This window comes from Oreochromis niloticus, linkage group LG3, assembly GCF_001858045.2.
Source record: "Oreochromis niloticus isolate F11D_XX linkage group LG3, O_niloticus_UMD_NMBU, whole genome shotgun sequence".
Lineage (NCBI taxonomy): Eukaryota > Metazoa > Chordata > Actinopteri > Cichliformes > Cichlidae > Oreochromis > Oreochromis niloticus.
Window position 1 is genome coordinate 34665064 of NC_031967.2, and position 22024 is coordinate 34687087.

At 44.1% G+C, this 22024-nt stretch overlaps 1 protein-coding gene across 1 annotated transcript in view; it reads left to right on the forward strand.

Annotated features, from left to right (window-relative positions):
- Positions 1-5313: 5313 nt before the first annotated feature.
- cyp26b1 (cytochrome P450, family 26, subfamily b, polypeptide 1) overlaps positions 5314-22024 on the forward strand; it is a 33737-nt gene continuing 17026 nt past the window's right edge. The window contains 1 exon segment of the mRNA NM_001282895.1: positions 5314-5517. Within this exon segment, the coding sequence (NP_001269824.1) occupies positions 5314-5517 (204 nt within the window).

Genomic DNA, 22024 nt, shown 5'->3' on the forward strand with positions numbered 1-22024 from the left:
TGCAAACATATGATGACCCAAAGCACACTGCAAACCCCCCCCCCCAAAAAAACCAACAACAACAACTCAAGAGTTTCTTAAGGCAGAGAAAAGAGATGCTCTTCAATGGCCAAGTTAGTCAACTGTTAGTCAACTCTCAACCCAACAGGTACTGAAGACAAAACTGAAGACAGAGAGACCCACGAGGAAGGGAGGAACACCTAAAGGTGAGAAAAGCCCAGAAAGTTGAAACTCATCCAAGTGACTTCTTCAGTCTCAGCTGACTGCAGGTTTCCCCAAAATAACCTAGCTACAGCTACTCCCTATTTATAAAAACACAGTTTTTTATGTTTAATATTTTATAGTTTGTTACACATGACTTAAGAACCTGCATTTAAATAGCAGCTATGTATCAATATACAGAACAGTTATATATAACCAGTATGAGTGCAACCTGCAGACCTGGAGGAAACCTGAAGATTTGAAATTAGGAACAAACTTAATTCATTCTACTGAGCACACATGCATCTGTCTCAAACAATATATGATGTGCTGGGAGCATTTTTCTGTGCTATTGTGGTTTCCTCTGTTCTGCCAGCAGTGAATATTACATCACTACTGTGCCCATAATCACTGTGAGGAATCTCTGCTTGGGATATGAAGCTGAATTTTAACTGAAGCAAACAAACAGTCCAAGATAATAAGCATGGATGGCATGCGGTCCAGTTTTGGCTGCAGGCTGAAATAACAACGAGACTAAAAGTAAAGCAGTTCGCTGATCTCGCTGTTTCTGTTTAGAAACTCGTGAGCTTGGACTTTCCCTTCCATTTTTTAACTCTGTGCAGTTTAAGTAACACGAAGCGTTTGATCCTGTCAATCTGCAGTGCTGCGACTCTGTCCATGGTGCTGACACTCCCTTCACTTAGCCTAAAGTCAGTTTCAAAGCAGCTCTGATTCAGCAGTTTGGCAATGGTATGCGGGTTAGGGTGTTCTAATCTAGAGTTCAGTCTGAGGTCAGGTTTCGGGTGTTTTGTTGTGAAATCGGCGTGACGGCAGGTGAAAAACAACTGCGAAAGAAAACATCTACAAGTGAAAATAGGAAACACGTGTTAGAGTAACAGCACAACAGCTTCTTAAACCCTCTGAACTTTATATTTAAATACATAAATGTGCATCATTTGTAACTCTGTGTGTGGATTAGACCTTCAGGCATGCTTTTTAGAGTAAAAGATATGCAGAGAGGCATGTTTATGTCACTGCGTACGTTTATCCACATGCTTTTATATTCATCTTTATTTCAGTATAAACTGGTTTCTACTTATTGCTTCTATTGTATGTTTATTTATAAGGGTGTGTTTATTAAAATTTAAATCTTGCAACTCACACTGGTGAGCCAGTGTGAGTTGCAGCCTCAGTTTCCTATTTATAGTCGTGTCATTTAAACTTGTTTTGCCTTAATGTTTGTCTTTCTAATCTAATTTGGCTTCTGAGAAACATGTTTTTTGCTCATCTGCCAAAGGTGCTGTGAAAACTCATGAGTTACACGTCACCAGTACCAGGTTGGAGCTCCTTTTGCCTTCTGAACTGCTTTAATTCTTCGTGGCTAAGCTTCAACAAGTTGCTGAACACATCTGAGGCTGTGAGTGTGGAGGGCCTTTGAGTACAAAAGGTTGTTAGAAATCGTCATCAGGTGAGCCAGTGTGAGTTGTAGCCTCAGTTTCCTATTTATAGGCGGCAGGAATGCATCCAGCGTGGTCTTCTGCTGCTGCAGCCCATCTGCTTCAAGGTTTGATGCTCTTCTCCTTACCTTAGTTGCAACAAGTGGTTATTTGTGTTGAGCTTGAAGCAGCCTGATTCTCATCTGAACCCTGTGATCAACAAAGCTGCTCACCAGATATTTTCTTTTTTTCAGCCCTTTCTCTTTAACCCCTATTGATGGCTGTGTGGGAATATCCCAACACCAACAACCATGCCACATTCAAGGTCACTGAAATCACCTTTATTCTTAATGTTGATTCCAGGTTTGTGCCTAAATGCTTTTCTGCCATGTGATTGGCTGATTGGGGAAACTGATTAAACTGCTCACAGAAACTGAAACTTTGAATACCTGCAGTCACAGAAACACACAAACTGGACAAATGGAGTCTTCTCGGGAATGTTATTCAATGTAATCAAGAGATTTGAAATAACAAATCAGCAAACCTGCTGAGATTGATTGATTGGTTTGCATTTAAACTCTCCAAACTGTACATTGAAGCCAGACGCCACAATAAAATGAAGAAGCAAAGAACAGAATAAAATCCAAAAATCTGCTTTTATTTTTGTTTTTATTGTTGTCTTGCTGGGGTTTATTGGATCAGATCTGTGTGTGAAATGATTCAGCACTGTGGTGACTTTGGGTTTATGACATAAAGCTGCTGCTTCCCCACATATGAGTTCAAACTAATACTGAGATCCTGAATGTAAGCATTTTATTGGGATTTCAAGAAATGATTGACTCATTTTGACCTCTAACACATGTTTGAAGTTTCCTGTTGTCAGCAGATGTTTTATAAGATATCAGTGCATGTGTGCGTGCGTGTGTGTGCTGAGCAGTGAGTTTCAAGCGTGTAATGATGCAGAACTAAACTTTTGAAGCTCTCACGATGAAAGGAAAAACTCGACACAGTTTTTTCTTATCTATCATTTGCTCTTCACCCTTTTCTCTTCACCCCTTTCCTCCCGCATGTCTGAATTGCGGGTCATGTGATTCTCCTCCGCTAGGCGGCAGCATTGAGCCACTGTCTGAGAGCGAGAGGGGAAAGACCCGATGAAAGAAAGGAGAAATGAGAAATTGGCTCTGTGAGTCTCGGTCTGGAGTACAGGTTTCGGAGATGGAGAAAAGAGGGGAAAGAGTGAAGAGAAAGGAGGATTCGTGAAAAAAGACACAAGTGTGGTTAAAGATGCAAAGACAGAAAACAGAGAGTTTAAATGTGGTTTGATAAATGAGCTGAAACAATGAGACCGCAGAGCAAAACGCGCTCCCTCACTGTACGAATGACCTTTTGCATCCGTGCTGCGGGTCAGCGTCTCCACTCTGCCTCCGTGTTACGTAACAGGTAATGTCTGTGGACCTAATTGAAGCCAGTCATTTTCTTTGGAATGAAGCAGCTCCCGCAACCCACCCCGCCCCCCAACCCCCGCGCTCCTCCGTGTCATTGATGAGATTGTATTCTGGGGGCTCAAGAAAGAGAAAACCACCCGGCGCTCAATTTTAAAAGGTCAGCTGAGTGAGCGGGATTAAATCATTGTTACGCGGGAGACATGAGACGAGATGAGGTGCGTGTTGGGAAGATGCGCAGCAACTTTAACTCTCAGATGAGGCAAGGAACGGACACAACACCGAGAGAGAAGCGAGGAGGATGAGCAGAAGCGGGTTTAGTTGGAGAGCGAACATTCCCAGTATTCCCAGTCCTAAACTTGAACTCATTTCTTTACAAACACAAAGAGAAATCGGAGAAAGTGAGGAAACGAGTTTAATTAAAAAATATATCAGGAAAGAAACAGACAGAACCTCATCTGTCACTCTGATGAAGCGCGCGGGATGTGCGTAAAAGATGGGATGAACAAAGGGATGTTCTGTAAATAAAGTCAGCATAAATCAGCTCCACGCTGTTTACATCAGTTCTGTTTGACACTAAAACACCTGAGAGCTCAGTGATTCAAGTTTTGACATGCGCAACAGAAAGAAACAAGAAGCTCGCTCCAGACAGCCTGCGCGTAAAGACGCATCTCAGAGTAAACACGCAGCTGAGAATCACGTTTTCAAACAAACGCGACAGGATCTGTTAACAGTTTGGACGCTGTCGCTTCTGTAAAAAGACAAAGAGGTCTCATCAGTCCTGATGCAGGTGACTCGTACTCGAGTGCGCACGTCCTGCACGGAGGCACAAGTCAGAACTGCGAGCCTTGTTCCCCCCTCTCTCTCTTTTCCTCCCGTTGGCACCGCGCCAGCTCCAGCACGCTCCGAGCCTCTTCTCCTCTTGCGCCGCTTGCCGCTCACTTTACACCACCCCTTCTCCTGAGAGGGGAGAGAGAGAGTGGGAGGGAGGATGGAGAGGGGGTGCCCCTGAAAGAGGTGGAGCCGAGCGGAGGGAGGGAGCAGGGGAGTCTCTCTGCCGACACTGGAGTGAGGTAGAGTTGGGTTGGAGGGGGGCGACGGGAGCCCTTGGCCGCCTATTCGCCTTCCAGTTGCCTCCACGCTATATAAACACTCATTGGTGCCTCTGGCTTGACGCACACACACTCCTTGCGCACGCATGCACAATACACACACTGAGGGTGACTTGTATAGGCAGCCAGAGAGCGAGAGAGAGAGAGGAGAGAGAGCGCTCTGAGAAACAGAAAGGTACACAGAGAGGAGAGTGGACGTCAGAAAGTAAGAGAAGGAGAAGGAGGACGGCAGCTCCTGAGCATCTCCTGCGCACCCACTCATCCCTGTACGCTCACGGATCTACTCGTCGTGTTTGCGCCACAGAGACGTGACTTTTTAATGCAAAGAAGGTTTTTGATTTTCTCTTTAAAAATATTTGAAGGAGACGCGATTCCTGGAAGAGTTTTCGTTTATTTTTTTCCTCTCTCACCTTAAACCAACTCTTTCCATCCCTCGAGAAGTTTTAAAAAGTAAAAAGCCCTCGTCAGTTCCAGGGCTCGGCTTCACTTTTTCCACGTGTCCCCGGGAGTCCCGGCGTTTGAAATAAACGTGTCACCTTAGAGATCATTTTTTCTTTTTCTTTCTTCAGCAATTTTTTCCAACTCCCTTTTTTCTTTTTCTTTTTAGTCAGTAATTCACAAACGAGACTAAAAATGATATTTCAAACATCAGGACAGACCCCAGCCAAGAGAAATCCGTGTCCTAAATGTTTCAATCATTAAAACAAAGCGAGTTTTAATTGTTCACTTTTCCCCCCACACACTTCATAAGCTGAGGCGTGATCCTGAAGACGCGGGGAGCTCACCTGTAGCGTCTCTGCCCAGTTCAGCCGAGCCTGATTTGCACCTCTGAGGCACAGAGACGCCACTTTGTGACTGTTTTAAAACACAGACCCACGAAATCAGAAAGGAACTTTACACACTTCATTCATTCTCACAGCAGAGCAGCCGCTGCCTCCTGACACCTCCAGTGCGCGTAAAAAGAGCGCTGCGCTATTTTACGCAAAAAAGAACTTTTAAAGTTTGACGAAGATTTACTTTACCCCCTTCTTGGGCCACAAAAACAAAGTTTCAGCGCATCTTTGTCCAAAGTTTTTGAAAGTCGACCCCAGTTCTGCAGAGATCACCGGGCTCTCCATCATCATGCTGTTCGACACTTTCGACATCGTCTCCGCTCTGGCCACTCTGGCCGCTTGCCTTGTGTCCATGGCCCTGCTCCTCGCCGTGTCCCAGCAACTGTGGCAGCTCCGGTGGACGGCCACGCGGGATAAAAACTGCAAGCTGCCCATGCCGAAAGGATCCATGGGCTTCCCCTTCATCGGCGAGACCTGCCACTGGCTCCTGCAGGTAAGAGCGCACTCTGGGCAGGGAGCGAGGGAGTGAGGGAGAGGGGATGAGTTTGGTGGAGGGAGACAGAATCTGGGTCAGCGCCGGTCTCCGTGTCTGTAAGGTGATATCTGTCTCATCTATTTATTTATTCTTCCCCAAAGATCGTTTTGCGCTCTTTTATTGACATCTTTAGTATTTTGTGCAAACATCTGCGCCTTTTTTTACCAGCCACATTTTTGTTGTTTGCAAAAAGGAGAAAACTCATTTAAAAAAACACCAGAGCGCAACTTTTTTTGTTTTTAAAGCCTCACACTCGTTCTTTTATAGCTTTAGTTAATTGGACTCCATATCCCATAATGCACAATGTTACATTAACTCAGAAACTCCTAAACATCGAGATTCTAAAACCCCCCCCCCCAAAACTGAGCTGCTGCTTCATCTCCATCCTGCGCGAATGGGATGCACAGTGAACACACACACACACAGAGGAGAATCAAAGAGTTTCGCTTCATCTTTTATTAGTTTACAGCCCTGTAATATCTCTCCCCGCACTCCAGCGGTGGCTCCGCACAGACTCTTCTTTCCCCTCATTATCTCACACAGGAGCGCATCGGCTCAGCCAGCCGCGGCGCGACGTCACAGTCTATTGATCACATCTGATACGGTGGTGAGTCCCGGCTGAGCCGTGAGGACTCATGTCTCTGACGGAGAAGGAGGACACTCGTGTCCACAAAGAGATTCTGTTTTGTGCTGATTGTTCGGTGAAGGAACGAGAAAAGAGAAGTTCTGTGTAAAAGGGTTAAATCGAGGGTAAAGTGCAGTCTCCGGACACGCTCTCCTCCTCCTCCTTCTCTTCTTCTTTTGGTCGCATTCAGAAAGGTTCCCAACACGCTGCGTGTTCAGTAGATTGGTCAGAGATTCCTGCAGAAAAAAAAGGAAACTCCTGCACCATGCGCAGTATTGATCCAGCTTACCGAAGGTTCGATTAATCGGTGAGATGCGTCACTGTCTAACCCCCCCCCAGCATCCACCCTTATCAATACAATTTGTAGATAATCTTAATGTTTGAGGCTAAAAACGAGACACTTGGACCAGTGAGTGAGTGATAGGAGATCAGGGTGCACGTGAGTGCCGCTACTGAGGACTCCCGGGAGAGCGCCAGCTGAGGGGACAGCTAATAAAACAGAGAGAAGAAGAGAGACAGGAGGGAAAGTGAAGCCAGGCTCGACGAGCGGAGGCACGTTGGCCGCGTGCGGGGCTTGAACTCGCGGTGCTCCTCTGCGTTACATCTGACACCGAGCGAGACGCGTTCCCGGAATGCAAGCGGGAACCACGGCCAAGTTTATGGTGAGGGGAGGGGGGAGGCATGTCAGTCAGAAGGAGGAATAAGAGGCTGTCTGTACTTATGAGGACCCCGCGTCCCCACAAGCAGAGCTCAGACCTGATTTATAACCTTAAAGTGAAGTTTCAGAACACAGCGCAGTCAGAAGAGGTGGGCGGGTCGGTCCTAATATCAATCGTATGCTGGTATTGGTCTAGGATCATTCTTGTGTTGACTGTCATGCCCGTTTCATTTATAGCTTATAGCACATTTAAAGAACAGAAGTCGAGCCAAAGTGCTTCATAGGCAGGCACATTTACATTCAAGAAACACCAAACGCTGAAAGTTGTGTTTTGTTGTTAACTAATTATCGTGGAGAGTAAGAATCAGGGTGATTTATTGGTTGCTAACAAGTGTTCGAAATTTACACACTTTTGAGTATTCATCTCATAAATCATGACTCGTTGCTCTCCTCTACGTGAGCTGCCTTCATCAAGTAGTAGTATCGGCACATCGGTAATACTTGCCCTGTGTTTACAGTAGCAGCCAGTGTACCAGGAGCCATTACAGACATCTTTTTGATTATAAGTGTCAGAAGAAAAAGAAACACTCTGTGTGTGTCCCGTGTCCAGTCCAAAGACTGTAGATAGAAGATGGATGTCTGTGACATCACTTGCTGGCTGGCGAAATCCTGTCTGGAAGCCTCAGGTTGAGCACTTTGCCAGTCTCCGAGCCACAGGAGACTACACCACACCCATGCGCTAAGGAAGCCACGCCCCCAGGCATATTTTTCTCTAAATGGGAACATAACCGACACAACAAAGGCTGCACTGAAGACAAATTGAAACCGAACAATGAGGTCATAAACTCGCCAGGAAAGCGCTTCGCGAGGTCACTGCCTGAAGACGCACCAGCGCTGTTTTCCTATAGGTTTAATTAAAAGCTGACTTCGCCCCCTGCTGGCCATCAGACATAAAGCTGGCTTGCGGAGGTTGAATTGGTGCTACTCAGAAAATTTTGGGGGGACTGTATTACTGCGATGTAGTTTTTTTGTTGTTGTTGCTCTTCTTCCTCTTAGTGATCAACCCTACTTTCTGTGGTCATCTTCTTTCTACCAATGAGAGTTGAGTTACATGCAGCGTCATCATCCAGAACTAGCTCCCTGTTTGAATGTTTGGTTTCTTTTTAAAGACTCAATTTTTTTTTGGATCACTTGGGATCGTGAGAACCAACTCATGCAGAGCAGAAGCAGCATTTGGAGGTTCTGAGCGTTCTGTGTTAGCGCTGTCGTCGGCCGCTGCCCACTCCTCACACTTTAGCTACACACATAGTCACCATTTGGTAAATCTGTCTGTCTGCTGCTGAATTTTTTTTTCTCACTGCGAGAGCGTCAAAACAGTGAAGTTATGCGCATACACACATATACACACGGTATATTTTTACCCTGCACACATGCAGCAGCACATTTCTGTGACGGATCCATTTTAAAGCAATCTGCAGTTAGAAATAGTTCTGTGGTCACTCTGCCAGAGCCCTGTCTGCTCTCATTAGGAGCCTGAGCTTTCTGGAGCTACGGTGCCAAGCAGGAGCGCTACTGAGCCTTCGCACACACACAAACACACATACAGGCGCACAGAAATAATGTACACACCTTTTTGCACATAGACATAAATGTTTTCCTGCACACACATATGAAGAGAAAATATGGTACAAAAACCACAAGTGCATGTTGATTCTGAGTTACCTTTAAACATATAATTTATAACAAACTTTTATTTTTGAGTGAAGTTGTACAGCCGTAGACTTGTCGCGCATCATTTTTTTCCAAGTTGTTTTTGTCTCACGTTAGATGATCTGGACACTTTGTTTGAATCACGATTTAAGCTGGACGCAAATGATCCGATTTGATCTTTAAACTTCTTTTGAAGTTTTTCTGAAATATCGTACGCCTGTCGCTGAGTTTCTACTTGGTTGAAGTTCGTTAACAGTTACCTTCCGCGACCACTAGGGGTCACCACACCACAAGGATCCCAGGAATATGTTTCGGTAGCTAAGAAGTGAATTCAAAACCATCGGAAACACAGATGAGTCAAACCAATGAAGTTTTTTAAATACATTTTTATCCTCCTTTGACACAACAAATCTACTGTTGCTAGGTAACCAGGTAAACATTTCTTCTGTTTTTCATGCAGTTTCTTTGGGTCAGAGCCTCATAACTTTCTCACACAGATACAAACAAACCACACAAACATGTTCGTGGAGCAGACTCGCTGGACTGAATCTGGGTCAGATGAGAAGAAATGAACATGAGGCTCACACACTCACACACACAGAGTAGAAGGTCCAAATGTTTTGTGTCGTCATTTTTGGCTTATATAATTGGTCAAAAGTAGCAACCAGCAGCTCAGATGGAGCTACATCAACTCACACACACACACACACACACACACACACACACACACACACACTAATGATGTACCCGCTGCCTGCTTTCTTCTGTCTGTTTGGCGGTGATGAAGTGTAAATGATGGTGGCCAGAGTAATAACAATCCTGCAGCCCAAACACTCTCTCGCGGCTCACAGTGACGACAGCCTCCCTCCTTTTACAGCTTGCTCCTTCTTCTTTTGCACCTGCACTGTTGTCTTCTTCGATGGTGGGTCCGCTGCGACGGACTGGCGACTTGTCTGGGCTGGATCTCGCTTTGCCAAGTCTAAGGATGCTAAGTCTGGCAATCCTCACCTGGATAAGCGCTTAAGAGGCTACATGGATGACGCCGATGCTCGGTCAGGCCCATATTGTCTCACTGCAGCCTGCTGTGCAGCATTTTTCAGTGTGCGTAGATGTTTGCAAGCATACCCTTTGGCCCGGTGAGGACAAATAAGTAAATACAGAAGTCTGAAGTAGGATGTGGAGGAAACACTTCAGCATGACGAAGCATCACTGGGCAAGATACTGAACCCTGAGTTTCCACTGATGCATCCATCAGAATGTGAGTGTGAAAGGATGAATGAAGGCTGTAGTAAGAAAGCGCTTTGGTAAAATGACTGGTTCATATGCAGTGCTTTTCTGTTCCACCTGAGCACTCAAAGCCCTTTATACAACATGCCTCATTCACCAGTTCGTACACGCACTTTTTTCATTTTTTCCTAGAGCAACCTGTTACCTTGCCCAAGGGTACTTCAGCATATCTAGACATGGATCGAACCGCCAACCTTCCAATAAGCAGGTGACCTGGTTTTACCTCCTGTGCTGCACCCAATCCCAAACAGAGCAGAAAAGCACTATATAAATACGGCTCCTTTTGTTGCTTAAGGCTTATTGAAGAGGAGATACGCAAGTTTTGTTCAATGCTGAGAAAAGAGGCATCTAAACCCAAACACTGACCTTTTCCCTAACACCAGCACCATTCTTCATTTGCCTAATCGGCACGGTGGTCATTTCACAGTGTCCTGTACCAGCAACCATGCCATCTATTCACGGCTGTGCCAGGCATGTGGGGGGACGTGTCATGTTGTCTGCTGGAGCAATACGTGAAGCTTCTGGCTCCTGACCGAATGTCAGCATGTGAGGAGCTGGAAGTGAGGATGGACAACATGCAAGAAAAAAACACTGGATTTTTAAAAAAAATCTAATGCAATAAAACTTAAAAAAAGATTGTTGTTAAAAAACAATGTTTCCTAAACTTTTTTAAAAGTGGGAACAATTGTAGAAGTTTTAACAGAGCTTCACAGATTCGCTCTGCAAAATCAAGAGCTTGCAATTCGCGATATCGACAAATTGTCATCATAAAACTCAAAATTCAGTCGTATACGACACAAGATTCTCTCATGCCGATGGCAGACGACCACCTCGAAGCTCCTCTGCCTCGTAGCGCATGTGAGGCCTTTTGTTTTTTAGCCGGATTGCTCCTTTAAGCAGCTCAGACAGAGGGGGGATTGTGAGGACTGGTGGCTTCATCTATAGTAGGTTCCATTACTGCGGTCCAGCCCGCTGTGTGCTGCATAGCTGTGGTTACACAGTCCTGAGGCACACACACACACACACACACACACACACACATACACACACACTCAGAGTCTTTCCATTTGCTGTGTGTTGGTCTGTGTGAGCATAAAGTCATATAACATGCAGCAGGCGCACATATAGAGTACGATGATGTAGCACACATGCAAAGACACAATTAATTGGCCACACATGCACAGCAGTGTGTGAGAGCACACAGATCATAAACCCACTCTTTCTCTCTGTCTTTCTTGTGTGGCGTGGCAGGGAGCTGGCAAGTGCATGTTCACTGGGTGAGAGATACATAGTTCACTGAGCGGGCACAGGGGGTAAAAGTGTTAACATTCAAGGCAGGACCCTTGAACCGCCGAGGACGCTTCTTCTTCTCACACCCCGCTAAACTTTGTTCAAGCTCCTCTCTGTGTTTTTCTTTTTTTTGTTGTGTTTTTTTCCTCCCGTTTTTTTCAAATTTCTTAAATTTAACAATGAAAAAAAGCTCCTGTCACCGTCGTGTGTAAATATAGTCGATTTTACATTTTAAGTGTGTTTAATGATATCGCGTGATATAATTTTTACCCCCAATATTTCAGTCCCGTAGTGCTGCTTCCCTGCACCCTTCTGTTTTTTATCTTCTTCTTCAAATTTCGGAGGCATTTCTAACTTTCTGGATTTCAGTTTTTCAAAAACCCCCTTTGCCTCGCATTCCCCACTCTTTCCCCGCTGTCTCCTCGAGCCCCCGTCTCGCCATTTTCTTGTTTTCCCCAGTCAATCAATAATGACCTTTCTCATTACTACTTTTCTTCTTCCTTTCTCCCCCTCACTTTTACATCCATCCATCCATCCATCCCTGCCCTCGTCCTCCCTCCTCTTGTACAGATTAGCAGGAGGTACTGGCAGCAGGCTCCCTTGCCCCTTCTTTCACCCCGAGAACACACTGCTCCCTCCTTCAACACTCTTGTCCTGGGCCGAGTATAGAGGCCAGTGTTAATCTCCCTTTCTCAATGAGTGTGCATGTGTGTGTGTTACAGAGAGCTCAAGTTTTTAAAAGATCAGGATGGTTTTTTCATTCTCTTATTTTCTCATTGTCAACAAACTGGCTGCACAACTCCTACCAAAGAGCCCAACACTCGCTGCGTTTTTCACAACGCTTTCCTCAACGCTTTCCTTTGTCAAGCGTCACAGAAGAAATCAGGAAGTTGCTCCTAAAAAACAGACGAGCATGGCATTGTAGCAAATGCTAAATGTGTTAGGAACTATTTTCAGCAGCGGATTGATTTACATTTGGTGTTATAATGAGTATTTGGTGCTTGTAAATGGGACCAAGTCAAGCAGATCTTTCCAGAAACACTGCTGAGAGAACCAGTGCAAACAAAACCCTGTTTGGGTTCCAGTCGCAGCATCCGAAGTCAAGTTCAGGCTCAGAGGTTGCAGGAGAAAAGTGGCGTGATGCCTCCTCTAAAAAGCTTCTATTAGCCAAAATGAGCGTTAACTCTCTGGACAACAATGGAGGAAGAGGACGTGTCAGATGGCGGCTGCTAGGAGGATCAAGTCCTTGTTGGTTTTGGTCATTAAGAAGGAAAAAGAGGGAATATCAGCTGAAGGATATTGGTGGACTTTCACACGGTGTCTGTGCTGGCTTGTAGTTGGGGTGCGTCTGTGTGTCAGGGTATTAGCTCGGGTCCCCAGGGTTAGCGCTTAGAGAGTTTTAAACAACCATAATCTCCCTTTCTATAATGTCCCCGGGTCAGGGGCCAAGCCTCTCCCTCTCTCTCCCACCCGCTCCCTCTCTCTCCTGCTCTCTCGCTCTATTCTCCTCGTTTTTTGGCTGAACTATCCATAGCCCTTTTTTCCTTAATCCGTCCTTTCTGAAGCGAGCACCCATCCCGATCTCCCCGCCTCCTCCGCCACGCTCAGTGCCCTTTCATACTTTCTCCCTCCTTCTTTAACACCCCCCCCCACCTTCATTCTTTATCTTTCCTCCTCTCCTCTTTCTCTTTCCTTCTTCCCTTTTACCTTAGTTTCCTTCCTTCTCTTCTTTCTTCCACCCCACTCCCCTCACTCCTACCCCTTCTTCTTCTCCTCCTCCTCTCGGTAACTCTCTCTGATGTGGTGGCGTGACCGCAAAGGGACGGGGGTTCATTGTCAAGTTGAGGACCTATCGCACCATTCAAACGCACAACCCACCCCCCCGCACACACACACTGGCTCCTTGGTATCTCTGGCTCCAGCTGAATGATTGACAGTTGAAAAGAGAGAAGGAATTCCCTTGCAGCCTTTGACCTCGTTTCCTCTGCCTCGCACTTCCACAGCTATTCTCGCAGCATTTTCACTTTTCATTTTTTAACCTTTGATTAAGATAAAAGTGTTTTTTTTGTATGTGTTTGTGTTTCCAGACTATATATTCTCCCCTTCCTATCAGTCAAGCATCATGCGGACAGAGACCTTGTGGATGTTTTTCCTAATGGAGTTAGTTTTTGCTTCTTCGCCTGTGACTTTTGTGGGTTTTAAATTCTCTTTCTCTCACTTCTAGTAACGTTAGCGCATCAAGCTAACCGTGAACGACCTTACATTGCTTCACGTCGCCATTCGCGTCTTAAAGGTTGCCTTTTAACAAACTGCAAAGACTTGAAGAGGTGAAGGCCGGCACTTGGTACCTGTCATTTCTTCAGTTAGAGGAAATAAGCAGTCAGTAAACTCGGTGTCTCCTCGTACATTTGTTTCGCTTGCTTCCTCTTTAGCACCGATGTGCAACCGTAGTGCAGTTTCACTGTACCTGTGTACAAATATGTCTGTGCAAAGACAATAAAGAGTTAAAGTCTGATGGATATTCATTCCTCTCAGAAATTGTCAGATACAGCACAGATAAATGCAAGCGCAACGCTTAAGACAATCACACATTTTAACGAGAAACACCATCGACAGAGTCCAACACAATGACAGCAACACGCACGCACCTCAGAAAGCATGACCCGGCCCTCCCCAGCACTGCATCACCGAGGCAATGTCCTACATTTCAAATGGCTCCATTTTAGCAAAGTGAACACACATGCGCGTTTCACAGGGATTTTGGGCGTACAAAAAAAGCTACCAGGATAGAAAACGGTAATTCATGAGTGCACGAAGACCATAAGAACAATCGTAGATCTGTCCGTCACACGATCGATGCAGTGACAAACCTAACATGTACAGTTTGCTTTCATTTTTAAGAAATATCGATATTGAAATTTCTGACTATATATTACTGACGTGCCTCACGTCCCACACAAACATACTCTTTGTTGGAAACCAGCCGCCTCGGTCTTGCGCCACCCAGATGTGTTTAACGGAGCCGTGATTAAAAGCGTCAATAAAACAAAACAACTGAGCAACCGTAAAACCAGAATACGGTAAGAAGGAGGCGAGGCCGAAGCTGGATGAGGTCAACAAGTTCAATCTGAGCTTTCTTAAGTTTGTTAGATTTAAGGTTAATATTCAAGTTATTATATTTAAATTACATTTTTGAATTAAAAACAAAAGCCAAACAGCTTCTTCTGATAAGTATTTATAATAACGACTCGCGTTGGTAAATGTACCGCTTTACTACGATTACTTTTTTCCGAAGTAAAACCTTTTCTCTCAATGTCACTGTGTATTTTTGAATATAATATTTTGGGGCTCATACTCGGCTTTCTTGTTAAATGTTAGTGCACACAGCTTGATTAAAGAAAATGTTTAAAGCATTTTAAAGTGTGAGCCTGCTAATTCACACAAAGCTGTAAAGTGACTGGAGTTTGATGTGAAAAACCGACATTTTAACCATTAACTTAGAAACTATAAAGATTTTTTAAAAACATGAATGCATTTAAATCACAGAAAATAAACGCAAAGCAAGAATTTAGACAAAACACTTCAGGATGCACTCTTTCTTTCTTTCTGGTAATTTAGTGGGAAATGTCCTGAAACAACACTCGTACGAGCACGTCTAAATCGGGGTATAGCGTCTGCATATGTCGACTGCATCGTGTGCACTTTATACCGAGTTAATAAGTCAAACATTTTCATTCAAGGGAACCTTCAACCGCTCTGGGAATGCCTTGAAAAAGATAGATGTAATTCATATATTTAAATAGATCCCCCAAAACATCAAGTTTGGGTTCACTCCCTGAAGTTAATTTGAAATATTTGCTCTTGTTATATCAGCTGCTTTATCTCTTTACACAGTAAAGCTTCCATCTCCCTTATTTTTTCTGCAGCTGGTAAAAAATCTACCCCAGCTTTGTTGGTGAATTTCCTGCAACTGTCTGTTTCTCTGCTCTGTCTAACCATCACCCCAATATTTGTATTTCATAGACTCTCTAAATGTACACATTTATACACAGACACACTTACTCTCACTGTCCCTGGCCAGCGAGCCAGTGTGTGTCTGTGTGTGTGGATTGATCTGAGTAAACATAATTAGCTGTGTTTTTTTGTCTTGCCCTAATAAAAGACTCATTTGTTGGACATTTCCACTGCACTACAAAGAGGACATTTAGAAGCCCGGGCCCAGGTTCGCCCCCAGGCCAACCCCAACAGAACAGACGGGTGTATTTTTAGCACGGCCGGCGTGCTAGCAGGGTTTGCCGGGACAGTGTGTGTGAGTGAGTGTCTGTGTGTACGAGAGAGAGAAAAGAAGAGAAACTGAGATTTTATGACATCTTTTGTGATTGTGCTGGTTTTTGTGAGAAATTCTGTTGAAATGTGAGCGTGTAGCTGTCCTTTATTGAGAAAAAAATCTGATAAAAGCACTCTAGAGAAGCGGAGACTGGCGGCAACGCTGTCCAGACTGTAGTCACGCACAGACAATCTTTCAAGGCTATTCCTTTACTCTGTCCCCTACCCATTGTTTGTATAAAACCTTTAACCCTCCTATCCTAACCCTCCTTTAACCACACCTCAGGGTCCAGCTTGAAGCTGCGTTCGCCTGTCTAAACCCGATGGCGGCGGTTTTGTTCTTATCTTAAAGTGAATGGGGAGTTTACGGGTGAGACCGATGGAAAAAAGTGTTTGGAAAAAAGCGTCAATTTTTTAATTTTTTTAAGTCAAGAAAAGGTTTTGTTTTTGAATGAAACCCACTTCTTCCTTTCAAATCTAGAACAGGGAAAATGGCTGAAAATGTCAGTGTACAAGTTGTTGCAACGAGGAGATTGACAGTAAGATTGACCCCCTTTTTTTAGAAAAGATGTTCCCTTTAAATAATCGATCCACATGACAAATGTCTGTAAAAAAATGCAATCAGTCTGCTGCCACCAAACCTTAAAAGTCACGAAACCTTCGTATCGATAATTTGGATTCAAACAGCTTGTCAAGGTGTAGAAATATTTTAAACTGCTTGCATCGCCACGGCAACAGTAATAAATTTGAATTATTAATGACACTGTGAACCAGTTTGGTTCCAGGCCCCACTGCTGCTGTTTATTCCGTGTAACATGCAAAGAACGAACAACAGCAAAAGCGCTGTTATTTTGTTCTTAAGAGTCAGATTAGAATGCACTTCAGACATTTTGCGGAATTAAGTGAAGCCACACACACACGCACCTTTATTTGTTGTCCATTTGCTAAATGCATGGAGCTAATATGCAGTAAAGTTCAAACAGGAATTAATTTAAACCAAGAGAAACAAATTTAACCCACTTAAAATGATCCGTGAGAAGTCAAATAAAGGACCTGAATTTATTTTAAATACCTAAAAAAAAGAAAAAGTAGCTAGTGGTTATTTATACTTGTTAAAATCAACTGTGAATGTTTTTGAGGCCATGCTTGCTGGTATTAGCTGTGTTATCTAATCACAGCAGGCTACTTATAGCAGATCCAAAATAAAATCTACATGTCGTCAGCTTTGTTGCTTTTCATAAAGCATCCAACTGGCGTACGGCATTGCAGGTAATTGCAGGAATTTCATTCAGCTCGTGCTGGAAAACCTTCACAAAGTCGGCCGCGGTTCAACAGCAAAGCGGCGGCAGGGGTGTGATTGCACCCTGAGCTCTTTGACTTGATTCCAGTGTTATTCACAGCTTCTGACTGCACGGTGCTGGAAAATAAAAATAAAATTAAATAAAACCCGAGGTGCGTTCCTCATGATGTTTTCAGCTTACATAGCCAGCTTGTACTTCCCCCAGTTGCTATGTAACAAGAGAAAAAAAAACTTTATGCCCACCGTCATTAAGAGAAACCTCTTTATGGTTTTCAGCTCACATCAGAGTTTGTTGCCTGTGACCTCGATGGTAAAATCAGCCGTTATGTTGTGGGACCAATTTTGGTTTGGGGTTTTTTTGTGTGTGTGTGTTTACAGTGACGGCTGCTTCGCCTCGCCGGAGTTTGGAGGGAAAGTGTGTTTGAACCAATCAGGGTGATTGCAGACGCGACGGCTACGTTTACAAATCTATGTGTCTGTGTGTGCGTGTGCACAGTTATGTACGTGTTCTCCTGCAGAAGAACTGTGGCGTCATTACATCACCACTTTCCATGCTTGCTCCCTGTGTGTGTGTGTGTTGGGCCAGATTTGAGAGAGGCGGGGAGGTTGTGGGGTTAGGGAGGGATGGGGTGGGGGTACGGGGGCTGTACACTTCTCACCTTTTAAGCTAAATGTCACCCAGACCACACCCCTGGCGCATGCTCTCACACACGCACGCACACACTTTTTTTTCTTGCAGAGAATCTGACAGAAGAAAACCTTCAGCATTTGCCAAAATGTGTGCGAGTTTCTAAAAAGAAAACACAGAGAAATGGAAAGAGAAGTCGTAACGCACAAAAAAAGTACACAATCGTCCCAATCTGATGCTGTATCTCGGAGGGTGAAAGGGAGCCTTGTCTGGCTGCCTGAGGAACTCCCTTTGAATTGGACTGTGTGTGTGTATGTGTGTGTCAGCAGGCCTGCCAGGCAGACATACTAAACCACTCTACATCCATGTGGCAGCAAAATGTAGCTTGGAAAACAACCCTGCTCTAACACACACATTTACGCACTCAAACACACACACACCCTGAGGGCTCTAGAGGCCAGCCGGTCGACCTGGTGTGTGTGTGTGTGTGTGTGTGTGTGTTAATGTGTGTGTGCCGCAGTGAAAACAGGAAGTGTACAGGAGCTGTGAAAACAGCTCGGGCCAACAGTTTGTACCCAGACACATCAACAGAGAGAAAAAGAAACCCCCAAAATTTGCAAAGGTGCATGAATGAATGAATGGATGCTGCTTCAAAAATAGACTGTTTAACGAAAACTCAGTCCCAGCTACACTGAAACTGGATGGTTTCTACAGTTTTAAGCTGACTATCAGGTGGACGACATCGACCGGGAGTCAGGCAGCTGTCGGACAGCTTTGCAGGATAAAACCCGGTGTGAATAAAATAACGCCAGCACCTCGAGTTCGAGTGAACACTCTGAAACACGGCAGAGTGTTTAAGAGTGTGCTTTTTAATTACAACTCTTATTTCCACATGCACTAACTTATATTTGGTGATATGGTAATGGTAAGCACCAGCAGGAACCACTTACACAACAGAGATGTAAGAGGTGGCATGAAAAGGAGCTGCTTGGGGTGGAGGTGGGTTGCAATGTGGCTTGCAGAAGGAGCATTGATACATAGCATGCCTTACATGAGTTTTGCTGCCTGGATGTGTACAAGGATATCATGTAAAAGGCTCAGCTCAGCTTCTTGGCCTGCCTGAAGTAACACTGTGCTGAGCTGTGGGAATCAAAATGATTCAAAATGTTATATTCTGCAGAAATGACTCAGTCAGCTTTACTACAGCAACTTCATCGTGGGGGGAAACTGGGATCGAAACTGGTTTGTTACCAGTCTTTAGGAGTAGGAGCTTCACCTGCGTGTCTGCTGTGTTCGTTTAGGGTCGTGGGTTTTCCTGCACAGTGCAGTACAACATAGATGTAAATCCAAGGAGTACTGGCAAAACATATTGAATACAGCATACTATGGAATAGAGCAGCATAACAGAGCAGCTGAGAGTAGCTGCTTTTTTCAAAGGGGCTCCATACACAAAGCGCATCACTTTGGTGCCGATGGTTGGTATCCAGGAGACATTCTACCTTCTGGTTGCCTAGGTAACCCTCTAATATTTTTATTAAAACCCTGCCACATGGCAATCGACGGCATACTTCACTTGAATTCTATTCAATCAATTGACCCACTTCATGTCACCAGTGGTTATTTTACCCACCGTCGCTTCAAGCTGTTTAATAGGATTTGGTGTCTCCGCCTTCAAGATATATTTCATTTGTGCTTGAAGGTGGAGTCCACCAGTTCTTTGCTAGTTGTGAGAGGTAATACAAAAGAAATTAGGTATTGTTATCCTCAAGCTGATAGCACCAGGTAATTGAAAACCGATATACCTCTTATCAATTGATGGTAATTTTGGAGGGTTTCAGTTTTATCCAGCTCGTTCTTTGCTACAAAAAATCTAAATACGTGAAAGACCATATAAAGTTTTGAGATTGCATTTATTCCATTGCTTCTTTTAGCCCCCTTCAAAGTCTATCTATTCCCGTGTACAACTGCAGGCTGCTCAAACACAAGTGAGCAATATGTCTCTGATAATTAGACATCTCTTTAACATTTACCAGTGTCTTTGGAGCTGAAGCTTTCATAGGGACTAAAAGCAGGAATATTTCAGCCTCTGGTAATTTATTCTCTTAAAATATGTGACTTTATAAACACGCACTACTAATTCCACAGAGTTCCCCTTTACAAACATCTACGCACCGAATGTAAAACACCGAAGCTTATTTACACCCAACCAGAGACACACACACTTTTTTTTACACTATACAAAGTCACTCCTAATTTAGACCATAAGCACCTCCTCAGCTTTAAAACCTCTTGGCCAAGCGGGGTGTTTTTGATTTGGATTTTAGTAAATCTATCGAGCCTTCACTGCAGGACTGCGAACCAGTAATCACACCGCTGACCGGAATCAGTGAGCGGACACATTTTGAGCCCTCGCACACAAACAAAAAGCACCGCCGCCGCTGCCAGAGGTGTGCCCTCGACCAGGAAACAAACTACCTGCTAAAATTAGCCACTGAGCTCCGCATTTTATACACAAACATGCTGCCTATAACTGCACTCATACACGCTGAAGCCCTGCCACACATGCTGGCTGTTTTGTAGTGCTGGGGGTTACAGTTTATCTTAATGTTGGCTCGTGTCAGGAAGGTTTGAAGTTCATCTGATTTTTTTAAAACAAAAATCACAATAAAAATGCTCTCCTTGTCTGTTTTGTGTTGATGTGTGAATAAACTGCCTTACAGGCTGTTCTTTGGCTTGTATGTTTACACACACACACATACACAAATATATATGTATACATATATCTTTGTGTATGTGTGCCTGTGTGCCTCACGGTCATAAATATCTCTTTCCCCTTGAGTAAACTGGGGTCAAACCAGTTAGTGTTGTCACAGCAATTTGCAGTTGGGCCTCCGCGTGTTTGTTTGCGTTCCATGTTTTTGGGTTTTTAAACATTTTTTATTTTAATAATCTTGAGTGTGTGTGTGTGTTTAAGTCTATATGCACATGTGTGTTAATACTCGCATTTGAATAATGCCTTGTTAGACTCAGTGTGTATGTCCTGTGTACGTGTGTGTGTGCGTAACACAGTAAGCAGCCTCTCAGGCGGATATATATTCTTTTCACTCAAACACCCCATTTACAGTTCTGGGGTCAGCTCCCTCTCGCTCTGCTGTGACCCAGACCGTTTAGAGGTCAACGTCAAAGCTGAACTCAGGTCAGCTCGCTAACTGACTCCAGCTTCGGTCCTCTGGGGGTTTTGCTCGAACCTGGGTTGTCCAAACTGTGGGACAGGGGCCCTGAAATGTGGCGATGTGGCTCCTTGTGATGGGTCCAAACATAAAACAGGGACAAATGTGTATTTTTTTATTCTCCAGCAAGAAATTCGAATTTTTCTCCGTGGCTCGTAGTATAGCTCATGCACCTACATTGTTTTGGGGTGAGCTGCCCAGTTTTGCAGGTATCGGCTGTAACAACGCTAATCTAGATGCTTATAGGAATAAAACGTGCACTTAATCTCTCTCTCTTGTTTTTTTTTCACAAATCACACACCTGTCAATAAAAAAATTCTTTTGCAATTTCCCTAAGAACTATTTTCTTCTTTCTACCGAGTTAAACCAGAAGCTCTCCCTGTAATTCTAGCAAGCACTATGTTTCTTATGGAAAAAGGCAAAATTCACTTTCTCTGATTGCCTTCAAATAAAAAAATCTGAGAAGGAGGAATCCCCTCTGCGATTTAAATAGTGACAACCATGTGAAGAAAGCTGTAGTTTAATGTGCTACATGTTAAACTACATCTTTTGGACCTCCTCAATAATTCAGGTATACTGATCCCGTTCATCTGGACGTTTTCAACTGGCGAAACATTTCGTCAGTTTTCCAAGTGACTGCGGATTTCCCTAACCTTATAAACATGACTGGCACTAGGAACATTGCCTAACAATGAGCCATGAGCTCGGTTTCATGATTGTTAATATGTAGATTGTCATGACCATTCATCAGAGGGCATGAGTAAGGTCGCCGGCACAGTCCATTCATCTTAGGGCTAGGGTTCCCCAGGCCTGACAACTTGGAGCTCCACCTCAGTTGTTGAACTAGGAGAAAAAGATTTGAAGTGGCAATGGCCAAAAATGAGCAGTCTGAGGCTGAAACTTCTTATATCCTCGAGCAGTCTCCTGTCAGTCTTCTTCATCAGGATGAGAAATTTCATTTACTGTATTTTAAGCCTGAACTGCAAATGTTTTGAGAACCTTTAACCTCACCGCTTGTGGGCCGATGTTAAAACCGATCTCTGCCTGTGCCCTAAAGGCAACTTGAATCAGTTTTCATTGCATTAACCTGATGTATACAGGCTCCTTAAACATCTGCAGTCTTCTGCTTTCAGTTGGTTTAAGTTTACTTTTTTCTCTGAGAGCTGAGATGATGGAAACCTCTATAACTTTTAGCATGTGGAGAACTCACCAGTCTGTTTGGGCCCCGAGCCACAGAGAGAGTAGAAAGTACTTACTGAAACCTTTTAGAGATGAAGATCAAAAGCTTGGGTGAAGGTTGGATCCTAAAGACTGTTTTAAATTATTAGAAAGTGCAAAAAGCATGAAGAACTAGCATCTTTTGTTAACAGTGGTCGAGGGCAAGGAGAGTGTTTTTCAGAGTTGGCCCCAT